This window comes from Oryctolagus cuniculus, chromosome 16 (assembly GCF_964237555.1).
Source record: "Oryctolagus cuniculus chromosome 16, mOryCun1.1, whole genome shotgun sequence".
NCBI lineage: Eukaryota > Metazoa > Chordata > Mammalia > Lagomorpha > Leporidae > Oryctolagus > Oryctolagus cuniculus.
In genome coordinates, this window is record NC_091447.1 from 44,694,959 (window position 1) to 44,717,312 (window position 22,354).

The 22,354-nt window shown below is 39.0% G+C and overlaps 1 protein-coding gene across 12 annotated transcripts in view; it reads right to left on the reverse strand.

Annotated features, from left to right (window-relative positions):
* The window catches only part of CDK14 (cyclin dependent kinase 14), a 742,587-nt gene that overhangs the window by 311,160 nt on the left and 409,073 nt on the right, over window positions 1–22,354 (reverse strand). For all 12 annotated transcript variants that reach the window (XR_011382804.1, XM_070058416.1, XM_070058421.1 and 9 more), the window contains 1 exon segment: window positions 1,503–1,565. Coding sequence is in view for 11 of the 12 variants with exons in the window: in XM_070058416.1 (XP_069914517.1) it covers window positions 1,503–1,565 (63 nt within the window). In the remaining variant the exon portion in view is untranslated.

The following is a 22,354-nucleotide window of genomic DNA, read 5'->3' on the forward strand; positions in this document are numbered from 1 at the left end:
GGGGCGTGGGTGTGTCTAAAATCTACAAGGAAAATATCAAAAGAAAAAACATGTCACACACACAGCAGACTCATAGAATAGCAAACGCCCCAAACAGCACTCTGGCCTCAGAATCAACCCTTGGGGCTTCGGATCTGGCTAAAAGGCCCATGGGAGTCTCACAGGCATGGAAAGCCATGACATGGTGGCAAAAACAACCTAAATCAAAGATCCCAGTGAACAAGACCCCAGCAGAAGGAACAGGCCATCAAGGAGAGAGGTGCCTTTCTCTGAAGGGAGGAAGGAACCTCTACTGTGATACGGCCTTGACTAAACAAGTTCAGAGTTGGTGAACTCAAGGGGCTTCCATAGCCTAGATAGTTCATGGCAAGAGCCTCGGGTGATTGCTGACGTCATAAATAAGAGTGCCAATTGTTAAATCAACAACGGGAGTCACAGGGTACAGGCTCCCCACATAGGATCTCTGTCCTAAATGTGTTTTACTATGAAACTTAAAGACAACACTACTAGTCGAACAATACCCTATACCTTGTGCAGTTGTGTGAGTGAGGCCTGTTGAAATCCTTGCTTAGTGTATACTAAGTTGATCTTCTGTATATGAAGGTAATTGAAAATGAAGGGCGGGATGGGAGAGGGAGTGGGGGAGGGGAGGACTGCGGGAAGGAGGGAGGTGGGGGAGGAGCCACAATAATACAAAAGTTGTACTTTGTAAATTCACATTTATTAAATAAAAAAAAGAAAAAACATGTCACAAAGAATAGTGTTGATAATGTGTGGGGAAAATTGAGTATCAATAATTTTACTTCTAGTACATGGACAACACTCAACGGGTTCTCTGGACCTTGACTGTAGTTACCAAATTACCAAATATAAGCACATTGTTAAGCCCTCAGGTATAAATTTGGTGTCTTCTAATTCCCAAACACATGCCAAGAAAGATTCTCCAGTTTTAAGCTCAAAATTTTGGAACAATTTCCAAAGGTGGGATGCAAGGTTGAATGTTAGGAAATCTTAGTTCTTTTGACACATACTAATCAAATTTCTGGTAAAAACAACGAAAAAAGATCAGTATGAAGTACAATGCTTTTTATATGTTTGTACACACAAATGAAAAATACACATTTTGAGCCCCCACAACACTGCCTTGGATCAGAAAGATGCTTTACATTGAAATCAAGGATATATACCTGAGACTCCCTTTAAAGAGTATAAAGTGGATTAAAGTACATCTCACTCACTGCTGGCAGGTGTTTCTTCATGAAGAGAGAACAGGCTAGGGTCTAGACAACAAGGTTCCAGTGAATACATCTAATGTTAAGACATGGTTTCTAATGCTAAATGGAAGCAATGGCTGCGGGTTACTTCGATATTACTTCTCTTTACCCAAAAATTTACACACACACACACACACACACACACACACGGTAGAGATGTTAAGAATTTGGTTGTTAAAAAAGTACATGAAAATGTGAACTATTAGCTTAAAAAAGCTCTTTTCCTACCTTCACATTCTCTGGATGCAGCCCCCCAGGGTGCTTGTCCATGTACTGACATAAATCAGTGTGCTAGGAGGAAAAGGGGGAAAATGTATTAATATCCCTCTGGCTATAACATGATGAATCAATATTTTTCTACTTCAAAGTCACCATTACCTTCTGAACAAAGCGAATACAAGACAAGTGGGTAGATTTTTTTTTTAGTATATGTAGCTGCATGTTCTCCACTCCTTATTTTTAACCATAATTCAATGATCTTTACCTTTAGGTTTTATGTTCAACATATCTATATATCAGAAGGAATACATGTCCATAATACATGTCTAATTTTCTCCCTTAAAAATTTATATATGTACACTTATACTTTAATTAAAAAACAAGCACACACAATTAGCCAATGCAATTATAATTTCAATTATCTACTGCTTCCTCCGTGAGGGTATGATTATTTGATAGATGAAAAAGTATGTAAAAAAAAAAAAGAAAAAGTATGTAAATATATTAGGCTATTAAAATTAATTATTGGTTGTAATGTTTTAATAACTATATTCATAAAAAATAATTTTAGGTTTCCAGAACTCTTGAACATATTTGAGCAAACACACTTTATCAAACAGAAATGGTTGCAATTTTATCAATTAAGACAAACACATCCAGATACAAGTTAAAAAGAATATTCTTAAGTAATACCTTAAGCCATTCTGATTTTCAATAAAGCAAGTTCAATTTGTCCACAACTATATGTTCTGATCTTAATGCTTTTTCCATTTATATTATAAATTAAATGGAACTTTCAGGGCTCTTCAAATTTTTCTTCTCAAATTGGAGGATACTATAAAATTGGTAACACTGAAACACTTAGTAAGTCTGAAAAAAAACCAATGAATTTATTTGTGCCACATTATCTGGCCTGAATTACTGAGGAATTATAACTTCTACAGCAGATGCAATAGCTTTGCTGTAGCCCCTGTGACAACAGTTTAGATTCCACTGTTGAGTATGTACTGCATGCCAGATGGTTACTGCTGAAAACAGAGCAGAATGCAGCCTACGCACATTCAGCTTGGACTGTTTGGGTCCGTACCATCTTCCAGGCCCTGTGGTAGTCATCAAGGACACAGAATTGAATGAATCAGAGACAACTTGGGGCAGGGGGCAGACATGCTAGTAACTAGTAAAGTATTGGTGTGCAGTTCTGGGTAATATTCAAAATGCATGGCAGGAGGAACACAGTGTGGTCTAGAGATTTCAGGCTTCTGGAAGAAGTTACTTCTAAGTGAGGCATGAGCAGAAGTGAACGAGGTTAGCCAATTGAAGGACAAGGAGAACAAAAAGGAGACCAAAGAACTGCTCTTAGTTTCTGAGACAAAATCACCGTGATCAGGGACTATACCCAAAGTGCTTCACTTCAAAATCAAAGTCAAGCTCCATGAGATCAAAAACTATGTTTTGAAATTACTGTCTCTCTGGTCCAAGCAAAATGTCAAACAAAGAGAAGAAGGGGTCGGCGCCGCACCTTAATAGGCTAATCCTCCACCTAGTGGCGCCGGCACACCGGGTTCTAGTCCTGGTCGGGGCGCCGGATTCTTTCCCGGTTGCCCTTCTTCCAGGCCAGCTCTCTGCTGTGGCCCAGGAAGGCAGTGGAGGATGGCCCAAGTGCTTGGGCCCTACACCCCATGGGAGACCAGGAGAAGCACCTGGCTCCTGGCTTCGGATCAGCGCGGTGTGCCGGCCGCAGCGCGCCAGCCGTGGCGGCCATTGGAGGGTGAACCAACGGCAAAAGGAAGACCTTTCTCTCTGTCTCTCCCTCTCACTATCCACTCTGCCTGTCAAAAAAACAAACAAACAAACAAATAAAAAAAACAAAGAGAAGAAGGAACTATATGAATAACATAGAAAGAATTTTACATTGGGTGACTCTAAAAATAGCACTAAAATATGATGCAGCAAATTCCACAGAGTTCTTCCTGAGTGTCTGTGCAGGTTGGTTTGTTTGTTTGTTTGTTTTTTTTTTTTTTTTTTTGGACAGGCAGAGTTAGAGAGAGAGAGAGAGAAAGAGACAGAGAGAAAGGTCTTCCTTCCGTTGGTTCACCTCCCAAATGGCCGCTACAGACATCCCGCTGCGCTGATCTGAAGCCAGGAGCCAGGTGCTTCCTCCTGGTCTCCCATGGGGTGCAGGGCCCAAGCACTTGGGCCATCCTCTACTGCACTCCCTGGCCACAGCAGAGAGCTGGACTGGAAGAGATGCAACCGGGATAGAATCCGGCGCCCCGATGGGGACTAGAACCCAGGGTGCCAGCGCCGCAGGCGGAGGATTAGCCTAGTGAGCTGTGGTGCTGGCCTGTGCAGGTTTTACTTCATGGTTTTAAAGAATTGAAGAATGGATTCTAGAGACCAAATTGTCATAGCTCCCTATGACTAAGGTCCCATCCTTACTAACAGAGATGGCAACAGCCTCAGAGAAGAATAAAGAGAGAGGAGAATATTTGCTTTTGGAGAACAAACAAAACAGTACATGAGAAAGTACTTTTCACTTGTAACACGATATATAAAAAGTAAAGTATTATTTAAAATATTGCATATTATACAGTAAAATGCACAAGGACAAAAATGGCATCTAATTTATTCAATGCTTCAGACATAACAAAATGGTAAACAGAAAGTATATCCAATCACATCTGTAATCATATATCTATTGTATGTTATAATTCTCATTTAAAATGTAGAATCTTATTTTACAGAACAAAGATAATCAAATTCATAGTTTCCAAAACAAACTAAAAATAATAAACATAGAACAAAAACTGGAAATAATATTTTATGTAAGTAAAAGAATATTTTATGTATTTGTACTGTCATCAAAAAGGAATCCGATATATCAATGTAAAATCAAGCACAACAAAACTTAAAAAACATGTATACAACATTTATGCACTTAATAACAGGACATATCAATATAAAAGAAAAACTGTTACATAAAAATAAAGAAGTTGAAAATTTCACAAAATCTTCAAGGGCTAAGCATATTTCTTTTAAAAAAAATCAACAAATGGAATTGGCCAAAAAAAAAAAAGAAATAGTAATGGATACAACACAATTAAATCAGATGATTACTTTAAAATCAAGCTACATACATATGCTTGTTAAATATAAATGGCCTACCTGTAAAGGTTGACAAGGTATTAAACATAGGAGGAAAAATCTCCAGTTTTCAGAAAGCAGAAACAATATTACATGTTTTTTACATATCTAAATGAGATTATGATGAAAGTATAGTATATTTCATCACCTCTAAGATGTATAACTTTCATCTTTGAAACTGTAATAATAGCATTCATTTGCTGTTAGCCAAGCAGTAGTTGGAATACAGTTGACTTTGCCTGTGTTTGAGAAAACATTTTATTTTGTTTTACTTGCACAGTTTACTTGATGGTACAGGAAAAAAATCAACTCAAGATGGATCAAAGACCTAAATTTAAAATCTGAGACTATGAAATTGAAACACTGCAAGATGTTGGTATAGGGCACAACTTCTTGGACAAGACCCCTAAAGCATGGGCAACAAAAGAAAACCAAACAAATCAGACTGTATCAAAATCAGAAGCTTTTGCACAGCAAAGGAAATGATCAAGTGTCAAGAAACATCCATCAGAATGGGAAAAATATTTGCCAATCACCTATCTGACAAAGGATTAATATCCAGAATATATCAGCAACTTTAAAAACTCAACACACAAAAAGAACCATCCAGTTGAGAAATGGACGAAAGACTTCAATAGACAGTTCCCAAAAGAAGAAATACAAATAACCAACAAATACATGAAAATATGCGCAATATCACTAGCTATCAAGGAAACGCAATCAAAATCACAATGAGATATTATTTCATTCTTGTCAGAATAGCTAAAATCCAGAACATGGAGAGTAACAAATGCTGGCAAGGATGTGGACAAAAGGGAATGCTTATACACTACTGGTGGGAATGTAAACTAGTACAGCCACTGTGGTAAACAGTGCACAGATTTCTTAAAACACTAGAAATAGACTTGCCTTATGATCCAGCAATCCCACTACTGGGTATATACCCGACAGTCTTGAACGCAATGTATCAGAGATACACCTGCACCACCATGTTTATAGCAGCAATGTTCACAACAGCCAAAATCTGGAACTAACCAAGGTGTCCATTATGAGATGAATGGATAAAGAAAATCCAGTATACAAACACAATGGAATATTACAGAGCTATAAAAAAGAATGAAATTCCACCTTTGTAGCAAAATGGACACAACTGATGGACTTCATGTTGAGTGAAATAAGATGGACCCAGAAAGACAAATATCACATGTTCTCCCTTATATGTGGGAGCTAAACTTAAAAAAAAAAAGAGAAAGGAAAATGTCTGTGTGTATGTCTTACTGTAAATGCATTTTGGAAAATTCATTTTATAATTTTATCAAATCAATGGTTAAGAATGTTATACTGGGGCAGGCACTGTGGAAACACAGCAACACAGAAACGATGGTGATTTTCCACAGTGTGGTGAGTGGCAGAAACAAGGAGAAATAATTTGAAATATTCCGATAAAAATGAGAATGATAATAATCATTCCAGAAAACTGGAATTCCTATGGGTAGTATTTCATCCTTACAAACGTGTGTTCTTCCTGTCTTCACGCCCAGGCATGGTCATTCTCTCACTCTCTATGCACTCAAACTAATGAGAATACATTTATCAAATATCACTTAACTTCAGATTGTTCTGGATGATTAGAGCCAAAAATGTGGAGATTCTCAGATGGATGAGGAACAAGGAGTAACAGACTATGCTTTGAACCTTAATATTCAGGTTTCACAAACTTCTACCTTCATCAAAAAGTGTTCCTTTTCTATTTTTAAATAAACAGTACTATGCCTGGAGCAGCACTAAATACGCCTAAATTACAAATTTTACTCCATCTCTTCTTTATAAATTCTCTTGGTTCTCCCCCATTGGATTATGTAACCTTTTGATTTGCACTGGTCCAGAAATGCAGAACTAAAATTAATGATGCCATAGGCACTTATTAGTCATTAAAGTTTTCAAAGCCATTCTGAGTACAAAAGTTCTGAACCCCTACAGTACATGACCAGCAAATCACTCTTGCTTGACGAGACACCGATAACCTGAGATCCATCTGGCTGGATCTCTGGGTATTCCTTGTTCTACTACAGAAAGGAAAGCCTACAGATTAGATGTCTGATGACTGAATATCAGACAGACTTTAACCCTGCAATCTCTACAATGCCTCAGGGCTAACACCTCTTTCCCTCAATTCATTATGCTGCACCTCATCTTCCCATACCTCCCCTGTTACTCACTCCTTCACCACTGCTGTTTCTTAGAATAATGTCATAGGAAATGCTCTTGCCTGACAGGTTTACACCCAAATGCTTAGCAACAGCCCATTCATCCCACATGCAGTGAGTGTTTCTCCAGGAAGCTATTAGGTATGGCTGAACTTATGGACCAAGCAGAAGAAAAAGGGAGACCAGAAAGAGGGCAAAAAGGCTCAATCCCTCATTCTATTGTCACATATTCCTTTCAAAATCAGGTTCTTCTTTCCTCACTGTGGACTACCTATCAGGTAGCATTTATCTCATTATTAATACATGTACAGGGATGTTTCCCAAGAAGGAATCAGATGAGAATAACTGAAATACTAACCCTCTATAAGCTACAGGTTTTCTTTAAGAGTTTGCAGGGTTTAGAATTTGGGTTTCTCCATATTGATTTGGTTGCTTTGTGGCTGGATCGATCTAGAAGGCAGAACAGGAATCTCCCTTTGTGAACAGGCAGGGCATGCAATGACCACAGAATCCAGACTTTTAACTGATAAACACTTTTACACAGTAGAGTCTAGGTGAATTTCAATCGTGCAGAACTACAATGACCAAAATCAGTCATGTTGCATTTGCCAGGAGGCTTAGAGGGGAAGGCAGGAAGGAAAACTGCAAGGAAGTTACATATATATTGGCAATTTTGAACCAGGTCCAAGTGGAGAACAGCCCTTTAAAGCAGAACCAGGACAGAGAAGTCAGCAGAAGGAAAACATGAGACACAAGCTGGGCTGCAACATTCACATTTTCTCATTTCCACTCTCCATCACTTAGCTGTTTCTGATCTGACCTGGGTTGGGGGGAAGGCAAATATAGTATCTCTGCTGGTAAGATGGCTACCTGAAATTGATGAGAAACAAGCAAAACTGTTTAGTGGGGTTCCCCATTCAGTATGTGTCTGCATTTCTTCTTATTTTATTTAGTTTATTGTCCATGAGCACGATTTTCCAATTACTAACCCCTCAAATGATGCAACCTCTGATTCCAGACACAGCCAGTTCCCCCGGAGTTATTCTGCTTACACATTAACATGGACCTCCAAACGGAGTCTTTCTCATCAACCAGGAATCCAAATCAAGCCATATCCCAAACACAAGTACTTGTTCCCATTGTCCTACAATAGTAAGCATGGTGTCTGTAATATTTGTCAGCTAATTTTGATGTTCTTTTGAAGCACTGCCAAAATACGAATCTGAAAACAGCACAGCTCTCTTTTTTAGTATCACAGCTAAAAATAAGTCTTCCAATGAGGACAACCAACTGAAATCCTAATTTTGAACTTATTTTGAACAAGAACTCTGTTTTACCTTACATTTACTTGTGTTTCACTTAATATTTCCACTTTACAGTGAGGGGAAAGTCAGTGTATTCAAGCTTGGTGTCATTTTTTTTTAACTTTTATTTAATGAATATAAATTTCCAAAGTACAGCTTATGGATTACAATGGCTTCCCCCCCATAACGTCCCTCCAATCCACAACCCTCCCCTTATCCACTCCCTCTCCCCCTCCATTCACATCAAGATTCATTTTCGATAATCTTTATATACAGAAGATCAGTTTAGCATACATTAAGTAAAGATTTCAACAGTTTGCTCCCACACAGAAACATAAAGTGAAAAATACTGTTTGAGTACTAGTTATAGCATTAAATCTCAATGCACAGCACACTAAGGACAAAGATCCTACATGAGGAGTAAGTGCACAGTGACTCCTGTTGTTGACTTTACCAATTGACACTCTTGTTTATGGCATCAGTAATCACCCTAGGCTCTTGTCATGAGCTGCCAAGGCTATGGAAGCCCCCTGAGTTCACTGACTCTGATCATTTTTAGACAAGGCCATGGTCAAAGTGGAAGTTCTCTCCTCCCTTCAGAGAAAGGTACCTCCTTCTTTGATGACCCATTCTTTCCACTGGGATCTCACTCACGGAGATCTTTCATTTAGGTTTTTTTTCCCCCAGAGTGTCTTGGCTTTCCATGCCTGAAATACTCTCATGGGCATTTCAGCCGGATCCGCATGCCTTAAGGGCTGATTATGAGGCCAGAGTGAATCAAAAAGGGAGAGAATGATCCAACATGGGAAGTGAGATACACAGCAGACCTATAGAATGGCAAATGTCCTAACAGCTTGGTGTCATTTTTATAACACTAAAAATACCTGTGTTATAAGTGTAAGCAACATGGAAAGATTACAGAAGATGTTAACACTAATTTTGGACTTTATTCTTAATAGTTAGGCTTATCTTATGTTTAAACACTAAGGTTTAGGGCTGGCACTGTGGTATGGTAGGCTAAGCCTCCACCTGTGATGCCAGCTTTCCATACGGACGCTGATTTGTGTCCTGGCTGCTCTGCTTCCAATCCACCTCCCTGCTATGGTCTGACAAAGTAGTAGAAGATGGCCCAAGTGCTTGGGCCCCTGCACTCATGTGGGAGACCCCGAAGAAGCTCCTGGCTCCTGGCTGCTGAGAAAATGAAGTGAAAACATGATTTACAATATATTAAGTGTTAGTTAAAAACGTGCAAATTGGAGGAACAAAAAAAGAGCCCTCCCTTTCCTGACTACCTAAGAAGCCCTGTAGAAGACATCAAAGTCTGATTCTAAACACCCCAACCTCATCCAAGGAAGGGATCCATCACAGAGAGCTTAGGAATTGTACTCTTGATGGTAAAGGAACGTATCACGAGTCTCAATTTTCTGAAGGAAAAGGGCAAGTATTTCCACACTTCTCTGACATCCATTTGGTACATACAAAATTTATGGCATAACAGTAAGTGCTCTTGAGACCAAAATGGCAAATATAGCCGGCTCCACCACTAGCTGCAATCTCCTTTGTTACCACTGTCCCAAGTCACACACACTACCTGTGTTCTAACTAAAACCACACTTGATTGTTTCGAACTTTGGAAGAACTCACTATCGTTTTAGTTCTTAATCTATTTCACCTGTAGCTCATTACAGTCACATATTCACTGGGGAATTGTTACTGTTGCAGGGAATTGAAGAAAACTTACGAAAATTGAGCTCTCCTTTCTTCAACAGCAATCAATGCTATTTTACTCTAGCTATAATCTGTTTTAATCAGCCTACTTACTGTAGGAATTAAAACATCAAATTACTGAGGAGTTAGGTTAAAGCTACTCTTACATGCAGCCCACAGGTTTAAATTGCCTTTCAAATTAAATTTTTTCCCATTGGGCTTTACAGTATTAATCTATTTTGCTCTCAAATAATAATTAATGAAATTATAGTGTTATTAACTCTGAAGTGTGAGCGTCATTCATTAATGGGGGGAGGGAGAAAATTCACCAATTTATCTTTTAAAACAAAATAACAGGCATTTACAGCTGTTAACAGAGGAAGTTTACACCCATCATATATACCAGAGGAAGCCGTTCTAAAAAGAGAGATTTCAAAGAAAATTTTATGGCCAGCCTGTGGTGCACAGAGCTAAGCCACCATGTGTTGACTACGGCATCCTATAATGAGCACAAGTTCAAGTCCTAATTGCTCTACTTCCAATCCAGCTGCTGGGAAAGCAGCAGAAGATGGCCCAAGTACCTGAGCTCTTACCACTCATGTGAGAGGCCCAGATGAAATTCCAGGCTCTTGGCTTCAGCTGGCCCAGCCCTAGCCATTTGGGGAGTGAACTAGCAGATAGAAGATCTCTCCTAACTCTCTGCATTTCTCTCTCTCTTTGTAACTCTGCCTTTTGAAGAAAGAAAGGCATCATCTTACATGTAATCAATTGACTAGAAGGAGAAATGTATGCCTCTGTCTAACTGAGCAGAAAAACAGACCGGAAGGAAGGAAGGAACTAAAAATAAAACTCTGTCAACATTCTATCAAATGTTATCTAGGCATTATGTCAATATATTAAAATCTCCTATCATCTTTAAGGACAAAAATAAGAGATTCAAGAGTCAGTACAAAAGTTCTACCTCTTCCTTCTGAAGGAGAGATTCTAATTACAGCTAGATTATTGTGCCAGACACAGAGACAATATGGTTTTCCAATCTATTCCATTATTATCGCATCAAAGATACGTTATTCTCAAATATTCCACTGTTTCTGCCCAGACTTACATAACACAAAGCATGTTTCTGGGTTATTTCATTTTTACCTGGCTTTAAGCTACTTGGGGAATGTTTGAAATTCCACTAGTAAATCACATACTTGTTCCCCAGAGAGGGCAAGGGTGGTGGTTAACACACATAAGTAGTTTAAACCACAAAGAAAAAACTTCCATTACAACCACAGCACTAAAGCTGATTCCTAATTAAATTAGCCATTTCTTTCTAATCATATAATGTATTCTCCTTTTTCATAACAATAAAACTATATGTGTCTTAGCTGTCCCATAATTCTGCCTAAATGGTTTCAGCTGTCATTTCTGAATCCAAAATGTATGGGCAGCCTGGGGCTGGTGACTGGAACAGGAAGCATTTCCAACCTCATTCCCGTCATGTAAAATCAGCAACCTGAAAGATCTCTTCCATTATAACAAAAAAAACTTATGATTTGGCTTCCAGCAATGACATCATGGGGAGACAGATTGGATGGCTCTGTGCAGGCAGTTAAGTCTGTTGCAAGCCATTCTTCTTTGATAGAGGATAAAAGGATAAAAGGAATGCAGACATTTAAGCTCCAATAGTTTTGCATCTGGAGTCCTCTCAACATGGTAGAAACTAAGTCTTATACCCAAACACATCTATCTGTTTCTATGTCTGTAAGTTTAAATAATACATTGATGTTATAAACTTCTGGGAGGTACAAACAACCTCAAGTTTTCATGTTAAATGAATTCAATATACAGCTTTGGGAAGTTTTCCAGAAGGTAAACATTTGACAGAACCACATTATTTTCTAGCATTAGAGGAATATGTAAAATGAGCTCTTTTAAAACAGTGGAGTAACAGCTAGCCATCAGAGTTCATATGCCCTGTGGAAAACCATTTATAAGCTTTATGTGTTTTCCCATATAAAAAATTTTAATGGGCTAACATCAAATAGTCACTTTACAAAGACGTCCATGTGATTCTGAAGCAGGGTTGACTTTTCAAAAGAAAACTAACAAGCTAATGGATATAAAGAATGCAACATTCTAATCATCCAACTTCTTTGAGAATTTGAAAAAAGAAAATCAAAAGGTTAAAATGGGCCACACAAAACATTTTGGACTCAAAGCTTGAGATGGAAGAGCAATGGAAGGAACTGGAATAGTTCTTAGGATTATCTTAATTCGGAGAACACTTTGTGGAGCCATTTTGCTAGAAACAGACCTTCAGAGCCTGAAGTTACAGAGGGAAAGAAGCACCAATGAAAAGGCTTTAAAAAGAGAACTAAAGAAGAAGAGCAGAGAGATAAAGAATTGAAGGAACGATGGAAGAAGCACAGGCGGCCATCAGGAGACAGCATCCGCCAGCTCCATTGCTGGATGGAGAAGCCTTGTTTACAACTTTGGCTCTGAGAGTTAAGAGTAACACCAGCTCAGAACCGATCCCACCAGATAGGCGGTTCAGAAACTCTATGAACTATCCTGTAATGAGCTCCAGCTACAGGATGTTTTTTAATATTAAAAACAGGAGCTAGGGGCCGGCATTTTGGCATAGCAGGTAAAGAAAGCTGTTGCCTGACACGCCAGCATCCCACATGGGTGCCAGTTCATGTAACAGTTCCGGTCTCTCTGCCGATGGCCTGGGAAAAGCAGTGGAAGATGGTCCAAGTGTTTGGGGCCCTGCTACCCATGTGGGAGACCCAGAACAAACTCCTGGTTTTTGGCTTCAGCCTGGCCCAGCACTGGCCATTGAGGCCATGTGGGGAGTAAACCGGGGCATGGAAGGTTTCTGTCTGTCTCTCCTTCTAACTCTTTCAAAATAAATAACTAAGTATTAAAACAATTAAAAACAGTAAATATGGATCACATTTTCAAAAACATTAAACCATAAAAACTTGGTAACTGTGTCACTCCATCTTTTTTTGCACAGCAACTGAAAATTACTATTCTCAAACTCTTATGATGAAGGCAGGACTGCAAAGCATATCACAAGAAGCGGGGAAACATGGGCAGGAGGGAGGATAGGGTGGAAGTCTCACTATGTTACTAAAACTGTATATACGAAATACACAAAATTTGTATACCTTAAATAAAATTTTAAAAAATATGAATAGAACAGTGTTTCTTTATTCAAGAGCTTCCTGATCACTATGGTGGAAATAAGAATGATAGTCGAATTAATGTCAGTATACTCTTCCTCTTACTAAAATGAAACACTTTTTTTTTTTATTTGATAGGTAGAGTTAGACAGTGAGAGAGAGAGACAGAGACAGAGAGAAAGGTCCTCCCTCCGCTGGTCCACTCCCCAAATGGCCACCACAGCTGGCGCTGTGCTGATCCGAAGCCAGGAGCCAGGTGCCCCCTCCTGGTCTCCCACGTGGGTGCAGGAGCCCAAACACCTGGGCCATCCTCCACTGTCCTCCCATGCCACAGCAGAGAGCTGGACTGGAAGAGGAGCAACCAGGACTAGAACCCGGCGCCCATATGGGATGCCGGTGCCACAGGCGGAGGACTAATCAAGTGAGCCACAGCACTGGCCCCCCATAAAATGAAACACTTCTAACCTTGCCCTTGTCAACTGACCCAGTGGTAACAATTTTAGGTGCAAAGCTGAATAATATATAAGAAGGAATGTTATTAGGATATACACTATAAAATATCATGGAGTTCTTAAAACTGGTCATGAAAATATGATTATTTATGAGGTAAGGGTTTTGGGCTACAGACTACAGAATAGCACAATTCAAAAACCTCCCAAATTGGAGAAATGGTTTTAAAAAATAAAAAAAAAATAAATTTATATACTAAATGCACAGTTCCTCTACATCTTCCTGGCTAGGAGTCACACATGTAATGTAGAATGACAAAGCCTTCAAAGTGCTGGCAAACAGTGAGGTTAAAGAAATGTCAGTTGTATGTCATATATAATGTCAGTCATATATGTAATGAAAGAGATTATTTATACTAATGGTTCTATGGCATAACTAACGTATAGGTAGTTTTAGGTAAGATCTCTTATTTTTTAAATATAATTTATTTTTAAATTATTTAAATATAGTATAAATACAGGTGAGGTATAAAAGCAACTTAGGTTTCTCAGATTCAAGGAAAAAAGAACCATATCAATGTTATTTTTAAAACTAAGCTTTTTTGTGTGTGTGTGGCCGGCGCCGTGGCTCACTAGGCTAATCCTCCACCTGCGGCGCCAGCACCCCGGGTTCTAGTCCCGGTTGGGGCGCCAGATTCTGTCCCAGTTGCTCCTCTTCCAGTCCAGCTCTCTGCTGTGGCCTGGGAGTGCAGCGGAGGATGGCCCAAGTGCTTGGGCTCTGCACCCACATGGGAGACCAGGAGGAAGCGCCTGGCTCCTGGCTTCAGATCGGCTCAGTTCGCCGGCCGCAACACGCAGGCTGTAGCGGCCACTTGGGGGGTCAACCAACTGAAAAAGGAAGACCTTTCTCTCTGCCTCTCTCTCCCTCTCTCACTGTCTAACTTTGCCTGTCAAAAAAAAAAAAAAAAAAAAAACCCTCAGCTTTTTTTCTTCCACAGTACACACTGCAAAACATGACAAAGGGAGCAATACCGAAATACATTATTGAAAAATCCACAAAATTGTAGAAAGATCTTTCTCTAACTAACTCTTTTAGTAGCAGAAATAAAAAAACTTCATATCACTCAGTGGAGGGGAAAAAGATCCCATGTATTCTTAGATTCTGAGTATTGCCAAAAGTTAAAGAAGAGTAGAAATTAAAACTATCTGATATCTACAGCCAAAAGTCAAACTGCTGACTTATCATGAAAAGATTTGCCAGAGATCAACTCATAATTCTTTCTCTTCTTTTTTGCCACTGACTTTGCTGAATCCACAGATAAAGGCAAACTGCTTAATCCCTGCTGTGCACGGGTATGAAGTTAAAGATACCCTGAAAAAAGCAGTGTTTTTTTTTTCTCCATCAATAGACACGTGCAAATTTTCAAAGATAATAACTTACCAAGAAGCTTGACATAATTGGCAGAGATAGTTGATGTTTTGAGTATGAATCCTGAAACTTCAAGAGGCAAAGACCAACGTTATTGTTCTTCATAATATATTTTAAGCTTTTATGCCAAAATCCAGTCAGTGTATGAGAGCTAAAAATAACCCTTCATTCTCCTATCTTCTGGTGAAATTTGCCATAAAAAGGCTGCTTGGGGAAAAACAATTTCAAAGGAAAGAACAGAATCTCACCTAGTTGTCTGGGATGAACTCAGGTAATACGCATCTTCAGATGGGGCAGAAGACTGCATTCTTACCCAGCGAAATGTTAAGCTACTTCAGAAAATCACACAGGAGGCTGTTGGGTAAAATCTCAATGTATCCTCCAAAATAAATTAGATGGCTTGGCACGTAATTATCATAATCAGTTTATAAACTTGGTTGAAATTCCGTCAAGGAAGGCACAGCAGAAATCACACTGGGCAAGGAAGGTGGCCACCCCTGTGCTCCTCCTTCACAGCGTTCAGTGTAAGAAAGACTGCAACAAGCAGGCTGACCGAGAGCCTCGTGGAGAAAACATGTGTTTCTAAACATCAAAAAGCCAGAAGTCAAGGCTCAGTAAAATATTTTAAAATCATCACTACTTGATTTTTTTTAATTTAAGATTTATCCAATTTTTTAAACGATTTATTTATTTGATGTATCCAAAATTTAAAATCACATCAAAGACAAGCATGGAATTTTTATGTTGATCCAAAGAGTGCATAGATTTTTAAATGTGAATAAACATTGATAAATACATTTACTGACTTGGAATGTTGGCAGTATTTAACTACTGTGAATATAAAAGATTTAGAAAAGTATATGTAGTATATGAATATAGTATACACATAAATATATATATACACACATTTGTGTATATATAATTCATAAATCTTCAAAGTTATCACATGGTAACACTGGCTCCCTCTGGGGTGGTTCATTAGTAAGCAATTTGGGATATATTAGTTAGAATAGGCCATTATGTTGCTACAACAAATGACTTTTGTCATAATTAATTGGTCAAAGCAACTGACATGGCCATGTCTAAGTTCAACAGGGAAAAGGTGTATAACCTTCCTGCAGGAAGTGGGAACAAAGTATTTGAGAATGGTAATACAGTGTTCTACATCAGGTAAATGCTATTCACATTTTCTGCACTGATCATTTTAAGAGAACCCTCTGTCAATGACTCAGCAACTTTAGACAGTGCTACAACTTAAACAAATCACTCAATTTCCTCTAGAAAAGTAAACTTTTCTATAAATTCTTGCTATACCATGTGATTTTTCTCCTTCTGAACTCTAAAAATTTCCTGATTTTCCAATATTATGACTCATATAATCAGATACATAATCAGAACCTCATTCCTGACAGTCACTTCCCTAAAGGACAACAAATCCCTGCTAAACTGAAATGCTCAAATACATTTATAAATTATTCTTTATAACTCTTTTGACACAGGTTCTCCAGATAGAGGCTGAAGGACATACAGCACATTTACTATGCAAGAGAATAAAGCGATTTATTAACTGAAATGAAGGAGACTGATGCAAGACCGCACAAAGGAAGTCAAACTGTGATACTGCCAATACATTCTTGGCTAACCTGGCATCAACGCTGTCTAGCCTTGGGCAGAAATGGGGAGGCATGGTGCTCACACCAGCCACAGTAACCAGATTCAGGATGCCAGGGAAAGGTGTGACCTCTGTAAGGATGGATCTGTGCAGCTGAGACAAGTCCTGCACGAACTGACAGCTGGAGGTGCTACAGCTATTACTTCCTGCAGCTAAGCAGCAAGCCTTCCCTTCAAGAAGGATTTGTTCACCATATGGGTCTGCTATATTTTATAAGGGTATTTTAATGAAAACCTAGAAAAAAGACTCTACATTCTGTCACACACACGCACAGCCAAATGTCCAATGCAACTAATCTCTGGAAATACTCATATCAAATTCGTAAAGATTTCTACACTGCTCCTGTTACTGATACTATGAGATACACAAAACGGGTAGCCAGACCCTGCCCTCGGGGAGACCAGCTGCCCATTCATCTGACAGAGATGTCACAGTGACAGACAAGAATGATCATGTTGCCCTTTAAACCCTTTATAAGATATGACTTTGTTCTTTGTACTTTTTTTTGGTCAGCTGAAATATGACTTTCTTTAAATCTCTAGTCATTTCTTTCTCTATAGTAAATACTGTTACTAATCATATTTGCCTTATACTTCTTTTCCACAGGATTGCTGACTCTCTGTCTTATTAGGTCTAGATTATTTTCCTCTCTAAATTTCCTAAATCCTTAGCTAGAGTACCCAACATGTTACCTTTTCTTGCAGCGTCTAATTTCCTTATCCAATAAAAAGGCACAATAAACAGAAGCAGGAGAAAAGAGAAATTAATTCAATCTTCCAAATGTTCCCAACAACAGTTGAAACAAAAGCCAATAATTGAGATCGAAAGCTTTGAGAGCAAGATCACAACTCAAGGAAAAACTCAAAAGTGATGGAAAATTCTTACTTAGTAAAAAGCTGCTGTGACATAATAGTTCTTCAGTTCCCAAATTATGAAACAGAAGCAAGGCTCGAGCATCTGCTGGGGACTGATGATGGGCTTCTAAGTGCAAGCGAGATAGGAGGGTCTTCCTCAATGCTAGATATTAGTTCAGAACACAGAAGTTCATCTTCTAAAAATGGAGTCTTTAACAATACACAGCAATCAAAACTACAATGAATCTGCAAAATGAAAATCTATGCAAGTTTTAAAAATGAGAACTCCTGACTACTTTCCTTCTACATTCTCATATACTTACACTGTAAACCTGTTCTAGTTGGTTTTCAAATACTAACACAAGAATGTGACTCTCTCTGCGAGTTAACACCCCCAATCATCATCCACTCCCACTAGTCTTCCTACATTTGATAAACTCCAGTAATTGATAAACAGCAAAGACTTTTATGCTTCACAATCATTGTTATTAAAAAAATCCTAATTACACAGTGGTTTATATATAATGACAAGCTTCAGCATTTGTTCATATTTGAACTTATTAAGAATGCAGGAAACTTCAAGGTAAAGATTGCAAATCAAACATCAACCTTGTACTTCCCCACTCACCAAACTTTGGAAACTCCAAAATATAAGGCTTCAGGTTTAGCAGAGCAAAACACACAAAAAACTAAATGATCAAATGTAATTCTAAATCTGCAGTGGGGAATGCCTCAAAGCAGCGCTATTTACACAGAGAACAAGCAAAAAATGCAGGAATCAGCTTCACCTGGAAGTAGGAAGGAACAGGGTCTATAATGTGGAAGTCTAAAACATGAGATATTGATTCAAAGTCTTTATAGTACGTATGTAATACTTAGGTCCCCTGTCCACCCTGTTACACAGTTAATTATCCTCCTTTTGTTTTTTAAAGATAGACAGATGTATTTATTTGTTTGTTTGAAAGCTAGGGTTACAGAGAGGGAAGAAGAGACACAGATAGAAGTCTTCTATTTGCTGGTTCACTCCCCAAATGGACACAAAGGCAAGCACTGGTCCAAGATAAAGCCAGGAGGCTAGAGCTTCATCTGCATCTCCCACAGAGGAGGCAGTGGCCCAAGCACTTGGGACATCTTCCACTGTTTTCCCTAGGCCATTAGCACGAAGCTGGAATGGAAGTAGAGCAGACGGGACACAAACTGGCACCCATATGGGATGCTGATGTCACAGGTGGTGATATGCTATGCCACCAGGCTGGTCCCAGTTAACTGTCTTCTTAAAGCAAGAGAAGATAAAACAGAGTGTTTGAATAGAGAAATCCAATCAGTTAGGGACATCATCCTGAATCAGGAGGATTCGCTGTGCTCCTGACCCCTTCCCCAGACTGGAGTTAGAAAAACCTGCACCAGGAATTTTACAGCACTGTAGAAAACTCGGACACTGACACAAGTACTTCTCAACAACATGGCTTCCTCAGTTCCTACATGGGAATCCATGGTGCAACAGCTACCCACACATCTGGAATTCCCACTCAATCTTCCATACTCGCTATCTGACCAACACCTCTCAAGTCAAAGACAGAAACCAAAATATATGATAGGGGAAAAAAATAAGTTTGTGGAAACAGTTTTCTATTAGAAAAACTTCAAAAAGTCTCTATTTTCAGTGAAATAAAACACACTGCAAATCTGAAATAAGAAAAAGGACATTATAAGGGTGGGCACTGTGGCACAGAAGGCTAAGCTACCACTTGAAAAATCCACATCCCATACTCTAGTGTCTGGGATTGAGTCCTGGCTCCACTTCAGATCCAAACTTCCTGTTAATTTTCCTTGGAGACAGCAAACGATGGACAATTACTTGAGTTCCTGACAACCACAATGGGAGATATAGATGGAATGCCTGGTTACAGGCTTCAGCCTGGCTCAGAACTCACTTTTTTCTAAGTACTTGGGGGAGTGAAACAGTGGGTTAGTAAGGGAAAACTCTATCTTTTCCACCCTCCTTTGCCTCTCTTGTCACTTTCTCTATCATTTTGTCTTTCAAATAAATAAATATCTATGAAAAGGGTATTATAAATGGAGTATGTGGAGAACAGCTATCTCAAATTAATATACATTAAATTAAAATTTTAATTTAAATAGAATATACAGTGAAACACAAGGTGGGGGAAATTTCCCCTAACATTCTACTAAAGGGAAAAAAAGATCCATCAAATAGGACAGAGGAAAAGAAATAAAGAAACAAGATAATAAAGTAAGAGTAATCTGGATAGGATATGCACACCATGGAATACTATACAGTGATTAAAAAAAATGAAATCCTGCCATTTGAAACAAAATGGACAAAACTGTAAAACATCATACTTAGTGAAATGAGCCAGTCCCAAAAGGACAAATACCATATGTTTCCCCTGATCTATGGTAAATAATAGAGCACCTAAAATTAATCAATAGAAGTAAAAGTGACACTCTGAGATGCGATAACTTTGAACAGCCCTTGTCTCAACTGTTGAGGAACAGTTTTTTTTTTCTCTCATACTATTTGTTGAACTCTTTACTTAGTATAGAGTTAATATTATGTATATAAAGTTAATTGAAAATAGATCTTAGTAAAAAATAGAATGGGATTTGGAGAGGAAGGAGGAAGAAGGGTGGGAGTGTGCATGGGAGGGCAGATTGGTGGGAAGAATCACTATGTTCATAAAGTTGTATTTACGAAATACATGATGTTTGTATACCTTAAACCAAAGGTTTCGGGGTGGGGGTGGGAACAAGAGTAATCTAGAAGATACAATATCCAAATAATAAAATTTCTAAAAGCAGAAGAAAGAGAAAATGAAGAGAAGGAACCATAGCAAAATAATTTAAGATAATTTCTTTGAAAACAGAAAATATGCATATTAAAAGGCATTTAACATCTTTAGTCATTAGGAAAAAACAAATCAAAATGGTCATAAGATATCACTAACCACCCACTATAATAAAAACAACAGACAATACAAGTGTTGGTGAGGATGTGGAAAAGCTGGGAAGTGCCCCACCCACCCCACTGCTGGTTAGACTGGAAAACAGTACATCTACTTTATAAAATAGCTTGGCCCTCAAAAGTCAGAGTTGTAAGATGATCCAGGATTCCACTCATGAGTGTATACCCAAAGTAACTGCAAACAAGTACTCAAGCAAATGCTGTTCATTAATGTTCACAGCAGCAGTACTCACATCAGCTAAAAGGTGAATAAACCCCAAATGTACTTCAGCTGAGGACTGGATAAACAAAATGTGGTATGTATACCATGAAATATTATTTGGCCTTGAAAATGAAGTACTGAAAAATGCTACAATGGTTGCACTTCAATAGCATTATGGCAAGCAAAGGAAAACAGTCAACAAAGTCACACACTAAAATTATTTCACTTAATGAAATGTCTATGCAAATCCATAGAGACATAAACAGGTTAGTGGTTACCAGGGATAAGGGCAGGATGGTGGATTCAGAGTGACCACTGATAGGTGTGGAAATCCTTTTATGGGTGATAAAATGTTCTGGAATTAGCTGTGTTTCCAGAACTCTGTGAATCCTAAATACTATGACACTGTATACTTTTAAAGTGAATTTTGTTATACAAATTTTATCTCAATGGAGCTGTTACATCAGAAAAAAAAATAACAAATGAAAGGACAACAAATTCCAGATTAAAAAGCATACCTAATGAAAATAAAGTTGCACCTTGGTTTGTTTTTTTTTTTTTGTTTGTTTGTTTGTTTTACTTCATCATAAAATTTCAGAACACCTTAAAAAACAGAAACAGTTTAATGGAAACTAGAAGACAATGGAGCATTGGAATTCTAATGATATTTCCAACTAAGAATTCTACCTCTGGCCAATATGTCAATCAAGCATGAGTGCAGAATAAAGACATCTTCAGATATCTCAAAAAAAACTTTCACACACTCTGTCCATGGAAGCTGTTAGATACTGTAGACACTGTGTTCCCCAAAACAACACAAGATGGAAGAAAGTCCCCAGTCCAAGAGAAAGAAAGAAGGGCAAACTAAGGAAAACGTACAAGGCAGAAGCTCTAAAATTTATGATAGAAATGAAAAATTGGGCCAGCGCCGCGGCTCACTAGGCTAATCCTCCGCCTAGCGGCGCCGGCACACAGGGTTCTAGTCCCGGTCGGGGCGCCGGATTCTGTCCTGGTTGCACCTCTTCCAGGCCAGCCCTCTGCTGTGGCCAGGGAGTGCAGTGGAGGATGGCCCAGGTGCTTGGGCCCTGCACCCCATGGGAGACCAGGAAAAGCACCTGGCTCCTGGCTTCTGCCATCGGATCAGCGCGGTGCGCCGGCTGCAGCGCGCCAGCCGCGGCGGCCACTGGAGGGTGAACCAACAGCAAAGGAAGACCTTTCTCTCTGTCTCTCTCTCTCACTGTCCACTCTGCCTGTCAAAAAAAAAAATTGGAAATTTTTATTATTATTAAGAAATTCCAGTTCCGGTACTGTGGTGCAGTGGGTTAATGCCCTGGCCTGAAGCGTCAGCATCCCATATGGACGCCGGTTCAAGACCCAGCTGTTCCACTTCCATCCAGCTCTCTGCTATGGCCTGGGAAAGCAGTAGAAGATGGCCTAAGTCCTTGGGCCCCTGCACCCACATGGGAGACCCAGAGGAAGCTCTGACCCCTGGCTTCGGATCAGTGCAGCTCTGGCAGTTGCGGCCAATTGGGGAGTGAACCATTGGATGGATAGACCTCTCTCTCCCTGCCTCTCCTCTCTCTGTGTAACTCTGACTTTCAAATAAATAAACAAATCTTTTAAAAATGCCAAAAATTGAACAGAGAGGGAAAAGTAATCACAGCGTAATAAAAATACTACTTATAAGGACTAAAACTGACTTGGTAATGTAAATATTGATCAAAATTATAG